Source organism: Jaculus jaculus, chromosome 13 (genome assembly GCF_020740685.1).
Source record: "Jaculus jaculus isolate mJacJac1 chromosome 13, mJacJac1.mat.Y.cur, whole genome shotgun sequence".
NCBI lineage: Eukaryota > Metazoa > Chordata > Mammalia > Rodentia > Dipodidae > Jaculus > Jaculus jaculus.
In genome coordinates, this window is record NC_059114.1 from 46,696,656 (window position 1) to 46,719,838 (window position 23,183).

Genomic DNA, 23,183 nt, shown 5'->3' on the forward strand with positions numbered 1-23,183 from the left:
AACCCTCTGGAGGTGGCAGCAATTAAAGCCAGGGCCGTTTCTAGAAACCCTTAGCCTGAAGAGGAATGTAGGGAGGGGTCTGAGTGAGTACCCTGAACACACCCTTGTCTCTAGGAACTTGGGAGGAAACAGCTTGCTCCCAGGAGAAATCACATCAGGCTGGCTGAGGGAGCCCAGCGGCTCTCATTCAAGAACACAAACAGGCAGTCCACGCCCACTGCAGGCCGTATGGGCATGGCACTGGTCATTACTAGTCCAGTGGAACGGTGTGCCTAAGTGGAGTGAAACTTCTGATAGCCAGGTTACAAGATGAAGACTGCTTCCATCCTGTTTCTAGGCTGGCTGCTCCCCCCCAAACTCGTAAGTATCCACAGGCAATCCTTCCCCTTAACATGGTCCCACACAACTCCCAGTCCAGCAACAGCTCCCAAACCAGCCCTGCAAAACCCCAGAGCAAGAAGCAAGAGGTGCTTTGTGACACAAACATGCATTTGTTTTATTCACAAAACAGCCTGGTTTCCTAAAACAATACAAACAGCATGTTCATCAGCAGGAAGCTGGCCATGGGCAGGGGCCCCCTGGGCACCCACCCCCACTGGCAGAGGACCACGCAAAGAAGCCCTTTCTTCTGTTGCCATGAGCAAGGCTGAAAAAGAGGACTCATTTTCTCTAAGGGAAGTAGCCAAGATCAGAAATACTGCGGAGTGGACTCCCCAGATCTCAGTGGATCAACAAATAGAACCTTTCATTTCTCCAAAATCATCACTGCTGGGATGGGAGATCCCAGCTGGGGGATGGTGAGCGCAGCACAGCGCAGCGGCCAGGGCGGGGAGGTCTCAGCCCGGCCCGGCCACCGCGGCTCTGCACTCAGGGTGGATTCAGAGGGTTTCTACCTGGCGCCATCAACATTCTCTTTATAAACGTGAGTGGATTCTCCAGGCAAACTATGCACTATTTCATGGTCAGAAAGAATCAAAGGAAGTTTAAATGAGGGTGGAGTTAAACTGTGCTAAATTACAGTAGTGCTTATTAGTAACTAGATTTCAAAAGGTTACAGAAAATTTACATTCTCTACACAAAAACAGCATCTCCCGCACAGACAACATCGACATCAACACAGGAAGGAGACTGATTGTCCATTCTTTGCCCAGGAAGTCTCGGTACTTTATAGATTCATCTTTACCTCTTTTGTTGTTCTTCAGAAAAAGCAGTTTTTTTTCTTCTTTTTCTTTTTATGCTAGGGACGTGGAGATGTTAAAATGACAACAAAAAAAATATATATATATAAAAACAGGAATGAAATCTGTGAGAGAATATTTTTGGTTCTAAAGACGGGTGCATCCGTTTGTCTTCGCCCGAATCCCTTGCCGGAGAGACCACACGAAGCAGTGACATTGCACGGAGAGGGCAGCTTTGGGTTCCCACCGCCGTCACTGAAACCACCGGAAGGCGGCTCCCGTCGGAAGCATCACCTTCTGGTGGGACGGGAGACAAAAACAAGGAGAGAGTTCAGTCAGGGTCCAGGTGGGCCTGGTGCAAGACGCTCCGCGTGGCCGGCTCATGATGGTGGGATGGGCATGGAGGATGGGCGGCCACCCCGCGGAGTTCCTGCTATCCTGGCCAGGACAGAAAGAAAGCCCGTGACCCGCTGGGCTGCCAGAGGGCCCAGAGCACCCAGAGGTCTCCTGAACCACTTTGCCTAGGAGCCCTTCTTCCAGACAGGAAACCCCTCTTCCCTGGCCCAAAGGCACGAAGCACCAGATGACCAAGTGAGCACGTGCGTTGATACGTGTGAGTGTGTGCGTGCGCTAGGTTCAGCTATGCTGTCTGGTGTACAAGGCTGAGGGAGGGGAGGTGCAAGCTGGGCTCAACAAGCAGCTGTGTCTGTAACGAGGAGACATACTGGGTAGGTATACACATGGGTGTCTACAATGGTTCAAAGTGAGTGCCTTGGTGTGTTGATAAGCAGACAGGCATATGAGGGATAGGGCTGGAGCAGGAGGAGGGGGTCAAGAGACCACACCTGGGGTAACAATGATTTCCAACTATGATGCCAACTTATCTTTACTAGTAGTGAGTAGAGAGGCAGGGGACAAGCTGAAGTGATGTTTTGTACCTAGGCCTGGCACTCCAACTAGGTTGCCATGTCTGGGGGCACAAGGGTACAGAGAAGACAGCATAGGAATGCTTCTGTCTTCTCAAAGTCAACCCCAATGGGAGACAGGCCCTAGCTACAAGAAACTCAGCCCTACCCTGAGCCTTAGGGCAGGGCAGCCAATATGATGTTTGCTCTGTCTTGACTGGCCTTGGAGGAAAGACTAAATTCTGGGGAGGATGAGCAAAGGGCTTACCCTCAAGGCCACAGGGTGAATGGGTCAGAACCCTTAATATGGAGCAGGTGACAGCAACAGAATCTTGGGTCACATACTGGATGCTTTAGGATATATCTGAGAGCCTGTCCTAGGCCTAGGCGGGGTATCAGAGTCTTGGGGCTTCACTGGGAATAAAAGGCCCTGCCTGGACATCTCAAGATGTGGCTCTAAGTTTTAGGGGAGTGAACAGGTGCCTCGTAGCTAGACTGGCTCCCTAGGCTCCAGGCTGGCAGGGCCTCAATACTTGCCCAGGCAGGAAAGGTGGGTGGGCTCCAGGAGTTGGGGGTAGGTTTGAACTGTGAGACAGATGCAAGAGCCCGCACACCTCCCTCTATGGCGCCGTTACCTCCAGAGCAGCGGAAGGCTTCTTTTTGAGTTCCTCACACTTTCTGAATTTGCAAATCTGATGGCCAGTCTTTCGGTTCCTACAACTGCTGCACTGCTCGCAGTTGATGCGCCGCCGGCAGGGCGCACACATGCCACAACGTTTCCGCTTCTTCTTGCCGGAGCTGATGGCAGAGGCCAGCTCTCCCTGCATGGGGTACTCGGCCAGGCCGGCCATGTGCAGCGCACTCTCAGCCAGGAACACTCCAGCCGGGGTCATGATGAAGAGGCCTGGGTTGATGGGGAAAGCACCCAGGTAGGGGAAGTCGGACTGGCCGTTGAGGGCTTCCGCGCCAGCCACGGCCTCCATGTCGGGCAGAGCAGCACCAGCTTCGCTCATCAGGGGCAGGTGCTCCTGCACCACACGTTTCAGCATCTCTGTGGACTGTGCGAACTGCTGCAGTGTCAGCTGTCCCTCGGCTGCCAGCCCCGTGGCCCGCTCTGCTTTGCTCAGCAGGCTGGCCACAGCGCCACTTTTGTGCTTTGAGGTAGGGTTGCTTTTGTCCGCCGCCATGGCCGCCGCCAGGTCATGACCATTGGCCAACAGGGAGGCTGCGGCGGCTGCGGCAGCCTTGTCAGCAGACTCTCCCCCCATCATGCTGCCACTGCCACCACTGCCACCAAAGGAGGAGTAGTGGGAGAGCGGGCGGGAGCGGCGCAGGCTCTTGTTAAGAGGTTCGCTGATGATGCCGCTCTTGTTCCGACGCTCAGGGGGTGGGGCATCATCCACCGTGGCAGCGGGTGCAGACGCGGTCACCACTGTACTTTTGTCTGTTGACCCTGCCTTTGGGCCACTGCCACTGCTACTACTGCTACTACTGCCGACGGGGTCTTGGGAGCCACCACCGAGGCTCGACATGGTGGGGCCGAGGCCCAGACCCCACTGCTGGGGAAGCAGCCAACTGCTGGGATTCACAGATGAGTACCTGGCCCTGCCGCCCACAACAGAGATGCCTGGTGGGCCTCACTCAGGACAGGCACATGGTCAGGTGTCCACGTGGAAGTGCCTTTACTCTGTTGGAAAAGAAAGGGGACAAGGGTCAGCAAACCTTCCTGTCACCACCTGTATTGCCATGGAAACAACTATAAGCCTGGTGAGGTGCTAAGTGTCGTAAGTCTTTCTTATTTGTACTATCTCACTTAAGACTCAGAAGAGGCATAGAAGTGGTGGCTGGCTAATCTCTAATTTATAGTAAGAAAATAAGGTTTAGGAGAATCCCTAGCCCCACAGACACATGGTCACCAAGACGCATAGTATAAATTCATGCCAGGTGGCTCCGGTGCAAATCTGCTCTGCAAGGGTCCAGGAGGACCCAGTTGAAGGAAGGTGGTCGGTCCATCCTTGGGAGAGTGGAGCAGAGTTTGTGACTTTGTGACGTTTACTAGCCTTGGAGAACTGATTAACCACCTCCCATCCACTTCCTTGTCTCCTTTCCTTTACTCCTCAGAGGGGAGTGAGGTTTAGAGACTAGAAGACCCAGGAAGCTGCCTCCGATTCTCCTTTGAAGATTTCTAATCAACACCAGTTATTTCAAGGCTTTCCCAAGTCCTGCAAGTACAGGAATCAGGTTTGCTTAAACCAAAGTCCGTCAGAGGAGTACAATTACTTCAAGGAACATCTAACCTCCTGCCACAGGCCCAAGGACAAGCGAAGTCCCCTGCAGGACTGGGAGGACACTCGTGCACATGGCAGCTCACACACACTTTCCCCACAGCTCCCAAACAAGTCATCATCTGAGACCCTGCGATGTTCTCTACATAGGTCTCTGCTGGGCTATGTCCTGGCTTCGCAGACGGGGAAGACGCTTTACACAGCCTGCAGGTGGAGCCACGCAAGAAGCATGTCCTCTGGTCACCTCCACACTTCTGATGGACAGGGCCCTCCCCAGGACATGGGCTGCTGCACTTGGGCCTCAAGTAGGCCATGTGAACAACCAGCCCTTTAGCTTAGGGGAGCAGGTCCAGGCCAAGCAGGGTGACAATTTCCTCATTAGCTGTAGCTTTTTGGCCTCCTTTTCCTGCTGGCCTGCACTCCCCAGGAGAGGGGTAGGAAGACAGACTCCAGCCCCTGAGCAGCTGTTGGCTCAAGGGGGAGGCGCACATCTGGTAAACCCAGTCCCGCCCTGGGCTTGAGGGTGGGAACACACTGGATCTTTGTCCCCGGACAACCCCATCGCCCAGCATGGCTGACCTGGCCACTCAGCCTATCCCAGAAGATTAGCTAGTGCAACCCCTGCATTTAGAGGGAAACAGAGGCTGGGAGCACACTGAGCCTTCTTCCTCAGACTTCCAAGGAGTGAACCGAAAGATTGGGGAATGTGGCCAAGTGAAGAGCTCTAGGAGAGGAGACTTGAGAGACTTGCTGACCCACAGACATCCCCTCCTCTGCTCCCTAGTGGACACCAGTCCACTAGGGCTCCTTACTAGCAAAGGCAGATGGGTGACGAGGAAGAGGAAGTTGACCAGGACGGACCTAGGAGGGCTAGGGGGTCAGAGGTCAGGGATGTGGTAAGAAGAAGGGGGCCATTCCATTCACCTTCAAGGACCCTTCCAGACCAGCTTCTGAGACGGTTGACCCCTCCAGGCATCACTGACCCTTGGTGGAGGCCGTACAAAACACAGGTCTAGCAAGATAGGGACCAGAAAGCAAGTCGCCTCTTTGAACTCCTGCTCACTGGATTTAACTTCCCTGACCTGGGCCACGAGAAGGCAGTCCAGCTCTAAGGCAAGGGGAAGGAGGTAGGGGTCTGCAGGTTGGAGTGACAGGAGTGGAGCTGCCAGTGTGTCCCCCGCCTCTAAGGCCCGCTGGCTGGTGGCAGAAATCGATAGCTGCATTAACGCTGCTCTTGCTTGCTTGAGCTCTCCCATCCTCCCTCTCTCCCTCCCTCCCCCAGCTCCAGGATCTGCCTCTGTGCAGGGCGGGCAGGTCAATTAGAAGTCAGCTCCATCCAACACAGCAAGCGGCATGGTTCAGGGCTGGTGCTTGCTCGGACTGAGCCTCAGCTTTTGTCTCCATTCCTCTGGTTTCTGAGTTGGAATAGACCTCGTGTCCTATTCATTTCTAGTCCCCTTTTGGAATTTCTCTGATCCTCTACTTTTTAGTTCCTGCTTTGAGACCACCTGCTCACACACAGGCCCATAAGTTCTGGGATATAACTGAGCTTGGGACAGAGATGTCACTAAACAGGTCCTATAGGCAGAACACTGGTTTGTCGGCCCCAGAAACTGAAGGGTGGGGTAGGACACTCAGGGAGGACTGGCCACAGGGCCAAAGCCCCAAGCTTGTTCCACACTTGCTTCTGCTCCTGCCTTGCCTTCTTCAGATGTTGGGAAAAGACCTGACCACAGGCCCCATCTGCACAGGAGGGGAGGACAGAGAGGTGACATTCATTCTCCTAGGTCCCTGGCCTTCTACTGCAGGGTATGCAACCACCCCTCCCAGGCAAGAAGAGCCTGGCAATGCCCAGGCAGCAGGGGAGGAGCTGGGGCTGCGTTGAAGCGGAGCGGCAATGAGCGGGAGGGAAAGCTGGCGGGCAGGCGGGCGGCGGCGGCAGGCGCATCCATCATCGGCCCTGCCAGGAACGCATCCAGCCCCCAAAAAGAAATACTGCGCCTAAGGAGGGACAACAAAGGGCTCCGTTTCATCAGCAATGCGGAGCCAGCGCCCCGCCGCCCCGCCAGCCTCGGTCAGCCCACAAAGGACCCCTTTGTCCATGCAGGAGCCGGGCAGCCGGGAGCTGGGACCAGGGACTGACGGGTGGGGACAGGGCCCAGGGGTGAAGGAACCAGTCACAGAGCTGGGGAGGAGGAAAGGGGGTGTGGGGATCGAGTAAGAGACAGGTGGTGGGGACAGCATGTTGACACAACTCAGGAGTGGCTCAGGGAGATGAAACCAGGTGAAGATGAGGGTCAAGATTAGAGGTCAAAGGGTACAGTGGGGTGATGGGACCAACAGGGAGATGCGGGGATATCTAACGAGACCCACCATGTCCAGCCTGAGCCTGAGGAGGAGACACGGGGACACCAAGTTCTTGCTTCATTCAGCCCCGGGTTATGGAGTTCACAGCCTCCTGTGGCTGAGTCCTGGCCTGAGTTATGAAGACAGGGTTAGTCACAAATGTGGCTACTTGCTGGCAATGGGTCACTTCCTATCTCTAACCCCAGAAGCACAGACCTTTGGCCCTTTCAACCTGGAACCAAGGCTGACATTTAATTCTTTCCACTTGCATTTACTGAGGACCTACTGCACCTCAGTGTTCTTATGTCTTGCATGTGGACACAGGAACCAATTTCAGAGGAGAGGAAACTAAGGCACATAGAAGTTCAAGCTATCAGCCCAACGTCAACAGGTGCCAGGGCAGAACATGAACCCACAGCCTGTTCCTTATCCTTAGCCCAAGGCAAGGTGACCCAGTTGCCATGTTGCCCCCCCTATATTGTTACCATGCCTGTCATCTCTCTGTGCTTAAGAGGCAAGCTGACACAGACCCCCCTTCCAGGACTGTCCCCACCTGGAGGCTTGGAGATACATAAGAAAGAACCTGGAATGCTAGGTCAGTGACATCATAATGCCAACTGGTAATGAGGTCAATAGAGGTAGTGGCAGTATTCTCACCTCACCCCAAGCAGGCTCCGTTCTGGACCCTGCAGGGAAGAGACTGAGGAAGTCACATTCTGGGAGTGGATGGTATTGGATTGAGCCTCTCCCTCCGTTATCTACTTCAGCAGTGCTACCCCCTCCCCACCCGTTCTCTGTGCTGCAGGAGGGGGAGCAGTGAAGGGCACAGATGCTGGCCCAGTACATGACGGTGGGGTTGATAGCTCCAGGAACTAGTATGAGATGTGGAAGGGGACCAAGGGATGTAAGGGGTCCTTACTGTCGGGTAGACAGAAGGTACTAGAGGGTATATGGCTGAAAGCATTAGGAAGAACTGGGAAAAGGCTGGAGAGATGGCTCAGCGGCTAAGGTACTTGCCTGCAAAGTCTAACAACCTGAATTCAAGCCCTCAGTATCCACTTAAGCCAGATACACAATGTGGTGCATACACGTGGAGCTGTCTGCAGTGGTTAGAGGTCCCCAATGTGCCCATTCTCTCTGCTTGCAAATAAATAAAATTCATTTGCACGTGTACAAGGCCTCTTGCCACTGCAAATGAACATTTGTGCCACTTTTTGTGTCTGGCTGAGGAATTGAACCTGGGCTGGCAGGCTTTTCAAGCAAATAAGCAAGCCCCTGTAACCACTGAGCTACCTCCCTAGCCTTCAGAATTGTTTTTTAAAATGTATGTGTGTATGTATGGGCATGCCAAAATCTCTTGCCGTCACAAATGCCAGATTCATGGACTGGTTTCTTTTTTCCCCCAAGGTAAGGTCTCACTCACTATGAAGCCTCAGGGTGACCTTGAACTCTCAGTGATCCTCCGACCTTTGCTTCTCAAGTGCTGGGATTAAAGGTGTGTGCCACCACACTTGATGCACATATTGTTTTTTGAGTTAGGGTACTGGGGATTTGAACCTGGGCTGCCAGGATTTGCAAGCAAGCACTTTTAAGCACTGAGTCATCTTCCCAGCCCAGAATTATGGAATTATGTTTTTAAACATTCATTTGCAAAGGAGGCAGGGAGAGAGGGAGAATGAAAGAGAGAATAGACAGAAAGAATGGCACCCCAGGGTTTCCAGCCACTGCAAACAAACCCCAGATGCATGTGCCACTTAGTGCATCTGGCTTTATATGGATACTGGGGAAGCAAATCCAGGTTGTTAGGCTTTTCAGGCCAGCATCTTAACTGCTGACCAATCTCTTCAGCCCCAGAATTACGTTCTTTTAATTTATTTGAGAGAAAAGAGGGCAGAGAGAGAATGGGCGCCCTAGGGTCTCCAACCACTGCAAATGAACTCCAGATGCATGTGCCACCCAATGCATCTGGTTTTATGTGGATGCTGGGGAATTGAACCAGGGTCCTTAGGCAAGTGCCTTAACTGCTAAGCCATCTTTTCAGCCCCACAGAATTAAGTCCTTAGAGAGCATTGAGATCTACCTTACATAAAGGTACAAAAGCCACCCAGTTTCAGATTATAATTCAGTGAATTTTGAATAAGTATTTGATATTTTATTTGCTTTTATTTATTTATTTTTTTTAAGCTTTTCGAGGTAGGGTCTCACTCCAACCCAGGCTGACCTGGAATTCATTATGTAGTCTTCGGGTGGCCTTGAACTCACGGTGATCCTCCTACCTCTGCCTCCTGCGCCACTGGGCAGTATTTTATTTACTTCTAAGAGAGAGCATGCACACACTCCAGGGCCTCTAGCCACTGCAAAGGATCTCCAGACATATGGGCCACCTTGTTTATCTGGCTTACGTGTGTACTGGGGAATTGAACTTGAGTCCTTAAGCTTTGCAGGCCAAGAACCTTAACTGCTAAGCCATCTCTCCAGCCCTGAATACGCATTTTTAAAATTGTGCAAGTACCACTCAGAGCCCTCCTCTACTGTGTTGCTGAAGAGTCTTCCAGGCCTTGCCTGCCTGAGGAAAGAAGTCCTGGACTAATCCTGAGGCTCTGGCCTGCTAGGGCCAGGTTTGCAGAGCATACACTGGCTCAGCATACCTTTCCCCACACTACATTTCTGGATATGCCTTCCAATGGCTTTGGGAAGAGGGCTGATTAACTTGGCCTTCAAGGAGGTAAGGTGGACAGATGGATGGGTGGCTGTTGGCTCTGGTGATTGAAACAAGCTGAGTGATGATGGAGAGGAGGGAGTTATGTCTCTGATTTCTATGATTGAGCCTGGGGAGTTTTCAGGGGGAAAGCCCACCGGGGCCCAAGAGACACACACAGGGGTTACGGAAGTACAGCCAAAGATGGAGAGCCCAGGGCACACACCCAGTACAAGAAGGACATACATGTTAAGTCATAGTGACCACAAAAGCACCCACAGAAGGTGGATGCAGTGAGACATGCCCCTGATACCAATGGGGGCTTCTCAAGAATTAACACCCAATACCAACTGTTAAGGAAAGAAAAGGAGGTGCTGCATACGTTTGACCACACCCCATGGACTGGATTCTCTTAAATCCCTTCTTCTTGGGATAGGCACCACCCTTGGCTGAGGTGCTAAGGTTGGAGAGGACCACTGTATATACAGTGTATATACATTATATATACAGTGTATATACATTGTATATACAGGCTTCTCTTCTGCTCTGCAGATGTCCAATAATGAGTCCAAGGTGGTACCTGCTTATCCTTGGACAAACACATCTAGGCCCTGGGCAGGAAGTATGCTGACCTGGGCTGTAGGGAGTGAGTACAGAACCCAAGATACCTGTAAAGATGTCTATCTATTGACACCTACTCTGGGCCAGGTTCCACCCCTTTAATTGCCAAAGGATCAGGACTTTTTGGTCCTGATGTGTCCATGTTGGACCACAATGATCACAGCTAATGTGAATGGAGCTCTTCCCTGACTCAGCTGTTAAGACACTTCCCTGCAAAGCCTAAGACCTGGGTTCACTTCCCCAATAGCCACATTAAGCCAAATGCAGAGTGGTGCATGCATCTGGAGTTTGCAGTGACTGGAGGCCCTGGCACACCCATTCTCCCCTCATCTCCTTGCAAACAAATAATTTTTTTATTAAAAAGTAGGCAATTTGAAAAGAAAAGAAAACACAACACCTGGCGTGGCAGCGCACGCCTTTGATCCCAGCACTCCACTCCTTGGTGACTTTAAGGCCATGTTGAGAATACAGCGTGAATTCCTGGTCAGCCTGGGCTACAGTGAGACCCTACCTCAGAAAAGAAAGAAGGCAATTTGAAAAGTGGCTGGGATGAAGACAGAAGGATACCCTTCCTTTGCGGGGTTCCAGATCTTCTGATAAACGTTTCCCAGAGTTGTGCTGTCTGAGCTGACCCCTATTTGAGACTGGAGCCCACATACATTCTCAGAGCCTCTCTCCTAGTGGACCGCATCCCAGGATAGTGCAGGCCAGCCCAGAGACACCTAAGCCAAGGAACTAGAGGGGGTTCAATCCTTCCAGGGCTCTTATGGGGGGAAGGGACAGGCGTAGAAAACAGGGGTCAACAGACTGGAACTAGGCACTGGAGACTTTGACCAAGTTTTTTCTCAACACTGAGCCTCTGTAGGATGGAGAATGGCTTTTGCTCCTCATCCCAAGCTGCAGGAGCCCTGCTCCCATGCACTATGGATTAGAAGATAGAGAAAGGAAGATGTGCATAGTGACTCTCTAGCCAGCAAGTCTTGGGCGATATGACATGAAGCCAGAGTCAGTGATAGGATTTGCAGGTGGGGATGTACCTGGACAGAAGACCCAGCAGTGCACGGAGGGCGCACAGCTTTGTGGGGCAAGGAGCATTATGCCGAGCATTGCATCACATACACTTACAATGAATTCTCTCTACATCCCTTTAGCTAACATCACAAGGTTAGTAGGTGATAGAGCCAGATCGATATGACTCCAACACCTGGCATTCCAGCACTGGCCAAGGCCTTCCCAGGCATACAGAGTATGAGACTTTGAAGGGTGAGGCCCAGATCAACTCACAGACTGAGATAACCTCTAAGTTTTGGGTGGCTCTTAAGCTTTGGAAAAAAAAAAAAAATCACACTACAGCACCATTGCAGAGAAATCTGCAGCTGTACCCCAAAATCCAGGGGAAGGGGCTGCGGGTGGGCTGGACAGGACAGGCTGGGCCAGAGCTCCGGGCATTCCGGCGGCCTCCGCAGGAAGCAGAACGGGACGGAAACTGGCTCCTGCTGCCTCCCCCAGAATCCTGTGGGCAGCCCAGCCGAGCCGCACAGAGGCCCTCTTTGTGCTTGCCCCAACCTGCCACCCGGCTGGCCCAAGGTTTTGAGTTTCCTTGTGGGGGGGGGGGAGAGTGTGCAAGCCACCACTAAAGCCTCCAGTTACCCCCTTCCAGGGACAGCCACAGCAGTCCACAGCTGGAGGGGGCAATGGATGGATGACCATGGCTGTACCAGAGACGTTGGGGACCTGTAGTGGGCCCACATCCCATTCCTCCAACATTTATGCACCCTAAGCAGAGGCTGTCATTGCTCTGGCCTGCCTGATGCTTGTAGCCCATCATGACCCACCTGGAGCAACACCCTCATTCCACCTCATCCTGGTGTTATTGGCCACATGGGTGGGGAGTACATCTGCCAACCAGCTCTTTGCTATGCTTTGAACACACAGGGCACAGAGATGTCTTCCCAGCATTTCAAGGGATAAAAGCCCCTTGGGTATGTAACTGTTCAAGAAACACAGGGCACCTGGGAAAGGAAGGGGCATGGGAATGGAGCACATCAGACAACTGTATGCTGGGTGCCAGCATATGTCTGATGGACTGTGACTATTGCCCAGCTATATGTAAAGTCTCAAGTCACCCTTCTTACACATGGGTTTATATACCAGAGCAAGTGAAGGTGCCTACATGAGCTCCCTGTGTGAAAGACAGAGAGGCATGCTTGCCATACCTCTGAATGCCTGTAGATAGCCACCCTTGTGGTACACAAGTATGGTGGATTCCTTGGTGGGTGGGCCCCTGCATGTTTTTCTGGCCTCTGTGTGTTAACTTGTCCTAGCTGTGAGAACAGCAGTATGTTCACCAGGAGCTGTCTTGGAGCCCGAGTGGCATGGAGATGGTGGGGGAGGAACAGGGCCAGCTGGTAGGGTCCCTATAAAAACAGGAAGTTGCCCACAGGTGTGCCTGGGGTGGGATGGGGGCTGGGTTGCACCCAGGTTCGGTTTGTTCCTCTGAGAAACCAGCCCACTGTTCTACTAGCTGACAACTCAGCCCCCATCCACGAGGGAGGCACCTGTCTGGTCCGCTGTTCAAGGTTCAACAGTTCTGGCCAGTCTACCCGCCTGCCTGGCCCCAGTGTGGTAAAAACTGGAAAACAAAAGCCCCCGCATGGCAGGCCCTCCCTACAGAGGCATGGGGGAGGCAGGAGGCTGAGGGGAGGGAGGGAAGGAGGGAGGTGTCGCCGCAGCCCCGGAACACAAAAATAATGAGGCGAGAGGGGCCATGGGGCCGAGCAGGCTGGTTCCGGACTCGCTATCTGACCTTGACAGATGCCACAGCTGGGCGCCTGGAGAGGAACCGCCGCCACCCGCCGCCACAGTGCCGCAGCACCCCCCCAGCTTCCCCAGGCCAGGGTCGATGGAGACTCTAGCAGGCCAACCACAGGCCGCCCACCACCAGACTGGAGCTGGAAGACTTCAGCTCACCTCCCAAGGGGGGGGGGGTAGGGCGGTCTCCCAGTGAATGGAGGAGCCGGCCACGGGGCCTCCAGAATTGCCCCAGCCTTCAGGTGTGGCTAACCTGAGAAGCACAGAGCTGGCCATTGTGTTACTGCTTAGCTGTGGGGCTGATATGTGGGGAGAAGGGAGGCAAAGTTAAGAGTGGAGGTGTGAAAGGGACAAAGATAATGCTTGTGTGCACATGCCTTGGGGTCACACAAGGGGAGGGATGGGCCAATGTTCCTGCAATAGGTATGGCTATATTCTCCAGGGTGGTCACTGATCTCTTTGCACTCCCTGTCACAACTGTTCAGGTCAATGCAAGGTATGCTGGACAAGGGGTGGGGTAGGGGACAAAGGAGGCCATAGCACCCCAAGCCCTGTGTCTTGTAGATGGGGAAAGGTGCCTCTATCATCCACCCTTCCTAACCTACCCTCTCTCCCCCACTTTAATGGTCAGGTCCTCTGGTGCTCAGTGATGGGCACATGGCTGGGCATGGCCAATTGTGGGGGTGACGGCAAAGGGCTGGGGTGTGAGCTGCAGCAGGGGATGCTGGGCTAGAGGTGGATTAGCAATTCCGATCACTGGCTGCATAATTAAAAAATCATTACGCCAGGCGGGCAGGCAGAGCAGAGTGTGAGCTCACGCTTGGAACGGGCGGGGACACAGCCCTGGTGCTCCCCCTCAAACTGCTTCCCCGAGGAAAAATCCCACCTGCTAATATAATTATGGAAAAACACAAGCACGGAAATTCTGTTTCAGCAAACAGCGTGCCTGAGTGCCCAGGGCCTTCATGGCCCCCAGCACAGCTAGCAGGCCTGGAGACTGGCACCCCTGGATCACTGCAGTGAATAACCCCTGCTAGGTTTAGGCTCTGATCTCCACCCTCTTAGCAGCCCCCAAGAGAGGGAGGGAGGAATACCAAATCCAGTTCTCCTCACCCCAAATCCAGGAGAAAACTGGCCAGTCCTGATCGTTTATGACTAGGGAAACTGACGCTAAAGAATCTGCAATTTGTGGTAGAGCTGACCGCTGTGGGACCCTACTTGCCAATGCAACGCCCCATGAGCAACACAACACTGTCCCTGACAGTCCCCCAGCTTCCCTCTCATCTATGTCTCCACCCAGCCTCAGGCTATAATACGCAACTCTGTCATGTACCCTAGAGCCAAGCAGAGCCCAACACCCTTGGAGCTGTGTGGACCCCAGGCTCCAGCTTGGATTCAGGGTGTTCCGGGTCAGTCTGAGCTAAGCCAGGCGAGCAGAGATGACTCCGGCCACTGAAAGGTGCCAGCTTTGGGGCACAGGCCCCAGAAGGGCAGGTTCAGCCGCCATCACCTCGGGCCTGGAGCGGGCAACGCGGAAGGGAGCCGGGCCTAATTAGTCGGCCAGGGACCAAGCGGGCGCCCGGCGACTGCCAGGAGCCGCGCAGGCACGTCCGCGGCCGGCCGGGAGCCGGAGCTTCGAGAAGCGGCGGGCAGGAGCCTGGGAAGAGGGCCTGGGCCGAGGAGATTCCACTGCGAGCAGGCCTGCCGCCCCTCGCTCCTCGGTGCCACCAGGCGCAGCAATTAGAGGCTTTCAAAGTTTGTCCTTAATTGGTTTCATTTTTGCCTCATAAATGATTCATGGCCCCAGAGGTCTGGGAGGTGGTGGGAGTGGCCAGGGAAATTTGGGGGAAGCTTTCGCCTAGGGCCAGCCCCCTACCTGAGACCAAGGAGGGGACAGTGCATCCAGCCCCAGCAGAGAAGCGATGGGGAGCCCTGGTCAGTTGGGACCCTGCAGCAAAATTCAAACCAGGCTGTCTTCTTGGAGCTAATTAGGAATGGCAACTTCTTTTCTGCAGACCTGAGCTCAGCATCCCGGCCCAGCCACCCCAGCTGCTGGGGCCCTGGGAATGAATGTGATAACAGCCAGGCAGCACCACTAGTAATAACAATGGCCAACACTTAAGACGCTTTAACCAGGTCCAGGCAGTGGTTAAAAACAACAGGGGCATTATCTCCTTAACCATCCCCTGCCCCAAGCACCCCAGGATGAGGTACTGCTTTATTACAAGAAACTGAGGGGCAGAGAGATTAAGGCGGGCTGTCTCAGGACAGAACCCACTCTCCAAGCCCTTAGCACAAGGTTCAGGGCTGAACACCAGGACCCCAAAAGCCATTTATAAATGGTCCAGTCCCTCCTGAGGTCCGAAGGAAGCATGAGGGTACCAAGTGGCTCTACACCCACATACTCAACAGGCTGTGTTGTGTCATCTTGACAGAGCACGGGTCCTTAATCTACACATCTGTAAAACAGGAACAGAAGCCCTATGATCTACCTACAGGCTGGTAACCTAGTGCTGGGCACTGATACTGGGAGAGATGTGAATGCCACCCCGCAGGGAGCTCCCAGTCTCAAAGGAACATTTAACAGTTCATACACAAAGAACTCTAAACATATCTTCTAGGCTATTGTGCACCAGGGTGGCAGCAGGGAAGACTTCTTGGAGAAGGTGAGATTTCCTTCTAACCTCAGATTTAGGCCATAGGATATCAGGGAAGTGGGTGTGACTCAAGACTGGGGGTTGGACGTTGAAGAAACCCAGACTACAAATCACATCAGACTGACATAGGATGCAAAGTACCTAGCGCAGCACATTCACTTTTTTTTTTTTTTTTTTTTTTTTTTGAGGTAGGGTCTCACTCTAGTCTAGGCTGACCTCAGGATGGCCCATGACATTCACTTTTATTCTTCACAAGTGGGAAGTGAGGTCCCTGGAAATTCTGGGGGTGCTTCTCTTGGATGCCTCACAAGCAGCCCCCCTTCTTGGCTTCTGGGCTCCTTTGCTTCAATCAAAAACACCAGGTTTTCACCCAGAAACCCCCAGGGCAACAGGCCCAACTGGCTCCCTGCTTTCCCACCAGCAGTGGCCATTCCCTTTTCTGGACAAAGGCTGCTCATGTTTCCCCAGAAACCACACCTTGGTACAGCTGAAACTGTGGTCTTTGACCTTGCAGGGAGGCTGTGCACCCTGGTACACATGGGGCATCAGGCATCCTGTCTCATGGTAGCTACATCCTCTAAGGAGAAATGATAGGATGGGGTAGGACAGGCACACAGAGTCCCACGTACCGCACTGAAGAGGAGCAGGGCTGCCTGTGGGATTTCGCCAGTGTAGGAGGAAAACTAAGGTATTGTGCCACACCCCACTGGAGGACACAGCCTAACTTCATTCCTGTCTCAATAGTTCACCCATAGTCTATAGGCTTGAGGACATTCAGGTCCTGACCGTGTCCCTTTTGAAAAAACTGGGAACTCTGCACCCCACTGGCTAGGCATTCAAAACAATGGAATCAGTGCACTGTGGAAGCTACTGATGGCTGAACTCACAAATGCAAAGTCCTTAGGACACTTCCAGCAGTCTAGTCAACAAATCATGCCAAGTACCTACCCTGGGCCAGGACATGGTACCCTTCCTCCTTACTGTCCATCTACCTGTCCCAGGGCTGCCTAGCTGGGTCACTGGGGTCATTTTCCAGAGCCTGTCCAGGAAGCGGCACATCTTCATGGGTCAGCACTGACGTCAGCAAGGCCAGTAGGGCGTGAATCCTGCCACCTCTGGAACCACCAATTAATTAACTTTTTCAAATTAATTTCCCAAGCAAAATTCCATAATTACATCTGTCTCTACCAGCCCCAGCTGGGCGAGCAAGGAGACCACACAATGAGGTAGAGTGTGGGGTGAGAGGTGACCATGCCAGCCTAGGGACCATTGAGAGGCCACAATAGGTTGTTTCTTTGTGACAGGGAGTTTGCCTAGTATCCTGAAGGAAACTGAAGGGAGGAACTGAGGCCAGTGGCCCCTCAAACAGGAAGGAAGGGTTCTCAGGGAGGCACCATGACCTGCTCAGCTCATCCTACTACTGCCACCTCCCACCCTGGATACCCCAAACCGCAGCGGGTCTTGGCATGGCCCAGTAGCAGCACAGGCGCTGTGAGGCTGAGGAGGCCGTGGTTGCGGCGTTCTAATTTCCCAAAGGGGCTGAGATTAATTAGCTCACACACAGGCGCAGAGAAGGAGAGCCGAGAGTGGGAGCTGGGGCGGGCGGCGAGGAGCTGGCTGGTGCTCCCCACCGCAGGCAGTCAAGCGGCCTCGACAGCCTGGGTGCTCTGAAGGTCAGTGGCCAAGGCGGCTGAGCCAGCAGGCTGGCACCGTCTCCTTCCCAGAATCCTTAAGACCAAGGCTGGAGGGACAAGAACCAGGAAGACAAAGTGGGTGGGGGAAGGGGGGCACTGTTACCACCGTTTATCTGGCTAGGTGCTCTGTCCATAGAGTCTTGATTCATCTTCACAGCAGCCCAAAGACATGGGGCAACATGGTTCTCCCATTTCACAGATGAGGACCTTGGGGCGGGGGGGGGGGGGGGGGGGGGAGAAGCTATGAATGGTCAAGGTCACCAAGCTTGGTCAGTGAAGGTTAAATCCAAATTAGTACAACTCTGGCACCTTCAGAACTGCATGCCAGCACAGGGCTTATGAGTTTTCTTTTTCTTCTCCCCATACATTGAGATGATCAGGGGGACTCAGCCATTTCGCAAAGAAACTAACCAGGAAGAGGAAGAGATCTTAGGTGGGGACCAGCCTCCAGCAAAGTCAGCCTAACTTGGGCGCCTTTAGTGATTCTCCATGGGACACATGGAGCCTGGTGCTCTCACTGGCTAAGTGGCAAACTGATCAGAGGATGGGGGATCATTGTGACCGCCCCAGTGTTCCCAAGAGGAAGCATTTGCATAAGGAACTTTCTCGAACCAGGGGTCCTTAGGCTTCACAGGCAAGCGCTTAACCGCTAAGCCATCTCTCCAGCCCAAGGAACTTTCTCAACTACTCCCCTGAGTAAAGGGGTGATGGCGGAAGGAGGAGTGTAATTCTGAGCAGGTAGCCTGGCAATGGAGTTTCCAGAACTTGTCAGCAACGACATCCCTACAGGTGTCCACCCTCCTTGGTTAGGCAGGAAGGTCAGCAGTCTCACCTACAAATGGGACTCACTGTGTGATTCTGGGGGCAGGGGAGTCCCTCCCCTCAGAGGCATGGGTTCAGATCAGAAAGGGCCCCACTGGGCTTTGGAGTAAAAATTCCTATCCCCACTTTGCCTAGGGGATCTAGCCTAGGGACTACCAGACAAGCTGCTCAGCTTTTCTGAACCCAAGCCCTAGTCTGGAATGAAGCTAAGGACAGTCCCAACCACCAGGGTCCTGGAGATCACAGACCCGAAGCCGTACACACAGAGTCAGCTTGTTTTTATAGTCATCACCTGCCAGCTTAAGAGCGAGTACCGAGGCCAGCTCAGGCCAGGGGTATTGGATGACCAGGGCTCCAGCCACAGTCCTGCCAGTTTGCCTTGAGCTAATCCCTCACATCGATCCCCAGCCCTCCCCCACTTCCAAATATAGCACTTACCATCCTCTACTCTGCAGACCCCTGGGAAATGAGTGTGGTAAGGTCTGAAGACTATAAGGAGGGTGATGCCAGCTGGTTGGGCCTGTGTTTCTTCGGGCCACAGGAAGAACACACCTACACTTCCAGCCAGCCTTTCCATGTTTGCTCTATGATAGCACTTGTTAGATCTCCCTTCCCGGGGCTCTGCCACACAGGTATGTGCAAAGCCCATCACCGCCCTGCTCAGATTTAACTTGCCATGGCCTTGCTGTGTGAATGGTTTCGAAACTATGGGTAGCTTTTTTCTTTCTTCCCATGATGTGAACTAAAGCTTCCAGGGATTTATTAGGGACCTTAGGTCCCCCCCCCCACCAGGGCCAAACAATCTTCACCTTTCCTGTCACCCAGCGGAGGAGCCTCTTCACTTGCCACCTCAGCATCTTCCCATCTGAGAACAGCAATAGACAAGTCCAAGATTACTTAAGGAGCCTTGTTGCAGAATGCCATGCACCCCACAAAAAATTCTCAGCTGTGGTAGAACAACCATGAGGTTGGCAAGGGGAGGGGGGCTCAGAAATACTGGTGAGAACATAGCCCCATCCTACAACTCACAAGCACGGCTTGCTATCAGGACCTCATACATGCTAAGTGTTCAATATACCACTGAGCACACCCTCAACCCTCACCATTTATTTCAGGTTCTGGAGCTCTGAGACAGAAATGAGGTAACAAGAGAAGCAGAAGCCGGGTGTGGAGGCACATGCTTTTAATCCCAGCACTTGGGAGGCAGGGGTAGGATTGCCATGAGTTCGAGGTCACCCTGAGACTACATAGTGAGTTCCAGGTCAGCCTGGGCTAGAGTAAGACCCTACCTTGAAAAAACCAAAAGGTAAAAAAAAAAAAAAAAAAAAAAAAAAAAAGGGTGGGGGCAGACTGGCATTGACACAGCAGGGCATAACGAAACCAGGGTCCTTGGCTTGGGAGCTGTGTCTAGTCTTCTGGGCAGTCAGGACTGCAGCTTTCTTCTCAGGCCGCCTAGGTCCCTCTCTCACTCTTTCCTGACCACAGCCATTGTGTCAGGGAGGCTGCGTGGCCCCCAAATGATCCGAAGTCTGGGTGTCAGGCAACAGTGTCAAAATCTTTCATGACTGTACCATCACTCCATCTGACTCCATTTTCTCATATGAAATTGGCATTTTCCTCCTGTAGAAAAAGTGGCTATGGCTTCTGTTTAGTGTAGGAGGTAAGAAGACAAGCCCGAGGCAAAGGTCTAGACACCCCTAAGGGCATCCCACCAACCCCTTAGCCCAGGCTCTGCTGTTGGGCCAGCGCAGCCCTGTGCTCATTGTGCAGAGCTTTAGCCAAATCCTGAATCTCAAGGGCTGGTTTGGGAGGGGGGGCGGGGGCACAGAAAGACTCCTTGGACACAGCCCATTTCACCAGGGAGGCCTCATTCTTCCCTCAATCCCTGGAATGCCCGCATCTCTCATGGACCCCACCCTGAGTGGGGAGAGAGCCAGCCAGCCACACAGCACTCCTGGAGAAATGGATTTTCTTTGGTTTTTCTCCTCCTACCTACCCCACTTACTCTGCCTGAGCCAGAGCTCTACACGTGGGGGATATGGGCCCCCAAATGGGTCCATAGTAGCCTGGTAATGAGGGGGGATCCCCCTCCACCCCACAGAAGCAGAAGGCAAGATGGCTGAGGGGAGGCCTCTATTGTGTGAGGCTCAAACAGGGATGAGCGGAGACCTGATGTGCGCAGCAGGCTCTGCTGGGTAAGCGTTCTTGGCCGCTGCTACAGCCTCATCTGGGAGTGAGCCATGGCCTGGGGATCACCACTGCCTGAGTTTGCGACAGGATGCAACACTGCACAGGGTCCGTGAGGTCAAAAGTAGCTTCCTGACATGGACACAGCATGCCCATGTGTCATTGTGCCTATATCCCTTTGCCCACGTGTGTGTCAGTGTTCATGTATATCAGGCCTACAGTGAGTGTACTTCTTAGGCGCCCACACATATGTAACTAAGTCTGTGCCACGCGTGTCAGTGGGCGTGCTGGGGCGTGTGGAATTAGGTATGCTATGACTGCCTGTCCTGTGCGTCCCTGGTTGGGCTGCTTGTGGGGTATGTGAGTGTTTTTTGCCTGCTAGGCCACAGGGCCTGGGGGGGGGGGGCTGCTGGGGATGGGGTGACTCATGTCTCCTGAGCTAATCCCGCCACCCGCCCGCCCAGCTCACCCTGCTCTGCTGGGCTCATGGCCGCCAGCACAAGAGGTGTGGGGGGAGGCGGCGGGCAGACGCGGCGGGGAAGCTGGCTTGATAAATAACCTGCTGCTTCCCCAGGCCTCTGGGAAAGGGAGGCTGCATCAGAAGGAGAGGAGGCAGCGAGAAAAGCTGCCCTGGCCCCCCAGGCTCTGGCTGTCCTGGCCCCCACGGCTCCGGTTCCTGTTTCATCGAAACCTGATCTGGGAAAAGCCTATCGGGTCATCTTGCGTGTCCCGCCGGCCGCCAGGCCCAGGCAAGCTGCCCCTCAGGGGACAAACCCGCAGCCTGGCTGCCCAAGCCAGTGGGTGGGTTGGAGGGGGGTTAGGATATTTCTGTCCAGACTAAATGCAGTTCCAGGCCTCTGTCTGTGCACCCCCTAACAGCTGCTCCCAGGGGCCCTGGCCCTGCAGACTAAATTTAGTCCCTCCTTCCCAACAAACCCCAAAGCTCACCTCTTCTCATTAGCCCCACCCACATTAAGGATAGAGGGAAGGCCAGGTAGTGGTAGTTAATTAACAATGTGACCTTGAGCAAGTGCATGCCCCTCTCTGGGCTCTCAGTTGTAAAAAAAAAAAAAAAAAACAGCACATATTACTAAGCTCTAGGCTCCATCCTGCCTTATAAAAGCTATTGAGAGTAGAACACAAAAGCAACTAAGTTGGGGTCCTTGCATAGCAGTTACAAGGGTTGCAGTTCCTTCCTCACAGCACCCCAAGTGCCTTTAGGGTTATAAACATGGTCCCCCCCATTCTGCCTGTTCCTTGCAGGGTGGGGTGTGTGTGTGATGACAGATGGACAACTGCTATTCTGCTATTTCCTGGAGGTCACAGTTAGGAACATCTAGGATTCCTGTCTGGATTCTCCCTATACCAGAGAACATCTCCTGGGCCTGAACCCCAGGATAGGGTGTCCCCTTTCCCAGTGTAGGCACATTCTCAATCCTGATGCTATCCAGGGTAGCCAGAAGGTACCTGCATGGGTGTCGCGAGTGATCCCCAGAGTTCAGCAGGCTGGGAGGCAGAGCCAGCTCCTACCTCTGCTCACCCGCCACTTTCCCCAGCCCCACATGCACTGAATTCCCCACGTGCCTGTCTGTCTCTGACAGCTCTTGCAAATACTTGGCTGAGCAGCTCCTGCTGTTCTGAGCCCACTGAGCCTCCTCCTTGCCTGGGGAGGGGGGCAGGTTCTGCAGATGAAGACAGGGATGCGAAGGCACTAGAGCTCGATGGGCAGTGGGTGGAAAGTAAGGGCAGGAGGTTCTGGCTACAATTCCAAGGCACCATCCCTGGTCCCTGGCCAGGTAATACGGACAGGGGAAACCACTATAAGTCAGCCTGGCTTGCTGAAAGCTGCCTAAGACCCCACTGCCCCCCCCCTCAGGAAGACCTTCTGGAGGCCTCCCTAGGCCAATGAGACAGCATCTGTCACCCTCCACAGTGGCAGCTCAGGACAGGGCAGACGGCACCAAGAGACCTCAGGGAACGGTTTGAAATCTGGACATGGCCAGGCCACTCCGGCCCCTCACCACAGTTATAAGGGTTCATTCCAGCCCTTATATGGTGTGGGGGGCACACCTCACCCAGCTGCCAGGTCGAGATGACTTCATGTGGACCAGAGGTGTGTGTGTGTGTGTGTGTGTGTGTGTACATGCGCCCGTGCGCCATTTCCACCCTTCACTGATCTAGAGGAAATGCTTCCTGAGAACAGCTGGGATTTTCCGCTGGCCATCGCCTGGCTAGTAAGGTCCTGACTTCCCTCAGTCAACTCTGAGGCCCAATGACACTCCCACCCCATTTCTGCAGCCAAGGACTCCCCACTCCTGGGTACATGTGCCACTTGCCCTGGCATCCAGCACACATCCAGGTAGTGTAGGCACTACCTGGTGGCCTTCAATGGATAACATGCTCCGTTTTGCAGGTAAGTACACTGGGGTGAAGAGGGAGCCCATCCCATGTTTTTCCTGGAGAAACTGGTCCACATCCCTCCCCTAGCTATCCACTCCATCATCTCCCACCATAGTGCCTGCTCAGGAAACAAGTTTTCCCTCCAGCAGACTTCTGGGAGAGCTAAGGCCAATGTCTCAGGGCTCTTTGGACTATTCTCCAGCTATACCAGTTTTCCCGGGAAGAATCCCAGCTTTATTGTCCCCGTGACACCACACTGCAGGAATAAAGCTTCCTCTCCCCATTGCACAGATGGGGCTGCAGAGGCCCCCAGGGGAGGGGAGCTGCAGGCAGCCATGAGTCAGAGGGGGAGCTGGGAAGCCGCCCGGCCCTGCCTGCTGTCGCTGGAAGCAACAGCCTGCAATTCCTCCTCTCGCTGGTGCCTAGGGAAGCGTGGGCAGCAGGCGGTAGGCGGCCACAGTAAAGAGGACCCCTCCTGTGCCTGCAGGCCAGCTATGTCTCCTAGCTGCCTGGCTGGGCCTACAGCCCAACCCCTACAGGCAGAACTGACATTTCTATCCCAGGAATGGGTTCATGTCA

At 53.7% G+C, this 23,183-nt stretch overlaps 1 protein-coding gene across 4 annotated transcripts in view; it reads right to left on the reverse strand.

The window, feature by feature from the left end:
- Positions 1-471: 471 nt before the first annotated feature.
- Cxxc5 (CXXC finger protein 5) overlaps positions 472-23,183 on the reverse strand; it is a 33,555-nt gene continuing 10,843 nt past the window's right edge. For 3 of the 4 annotated variants that reach the window (XM_045132821.1, XM_004652431.2, XM_004652432.2), the window contains exons 2-3: positions 2,719-3,770; positions 472-1,475 (exon numbers count right to left, since the gene is read on the reverse strand). In XM_045132821.1, the coding sequence (XP_044988756.1) occupies positions 1,431-1,475; positions 2,719-3,615 (942 nt within the window). In that variant the 5' untranslated portion in view covers positions 3,616-3,770 and the 3' untranslated portion in view covers positions 472-1,430. Of the gene's footprint in view, positions 1,476-2,718; positions 3,771-6,741; positions 6,845-23,183 lie in introns of all 4 variants that reach the window. The other variant, XM_045132820.1, reaches the window with a different exon arrangement.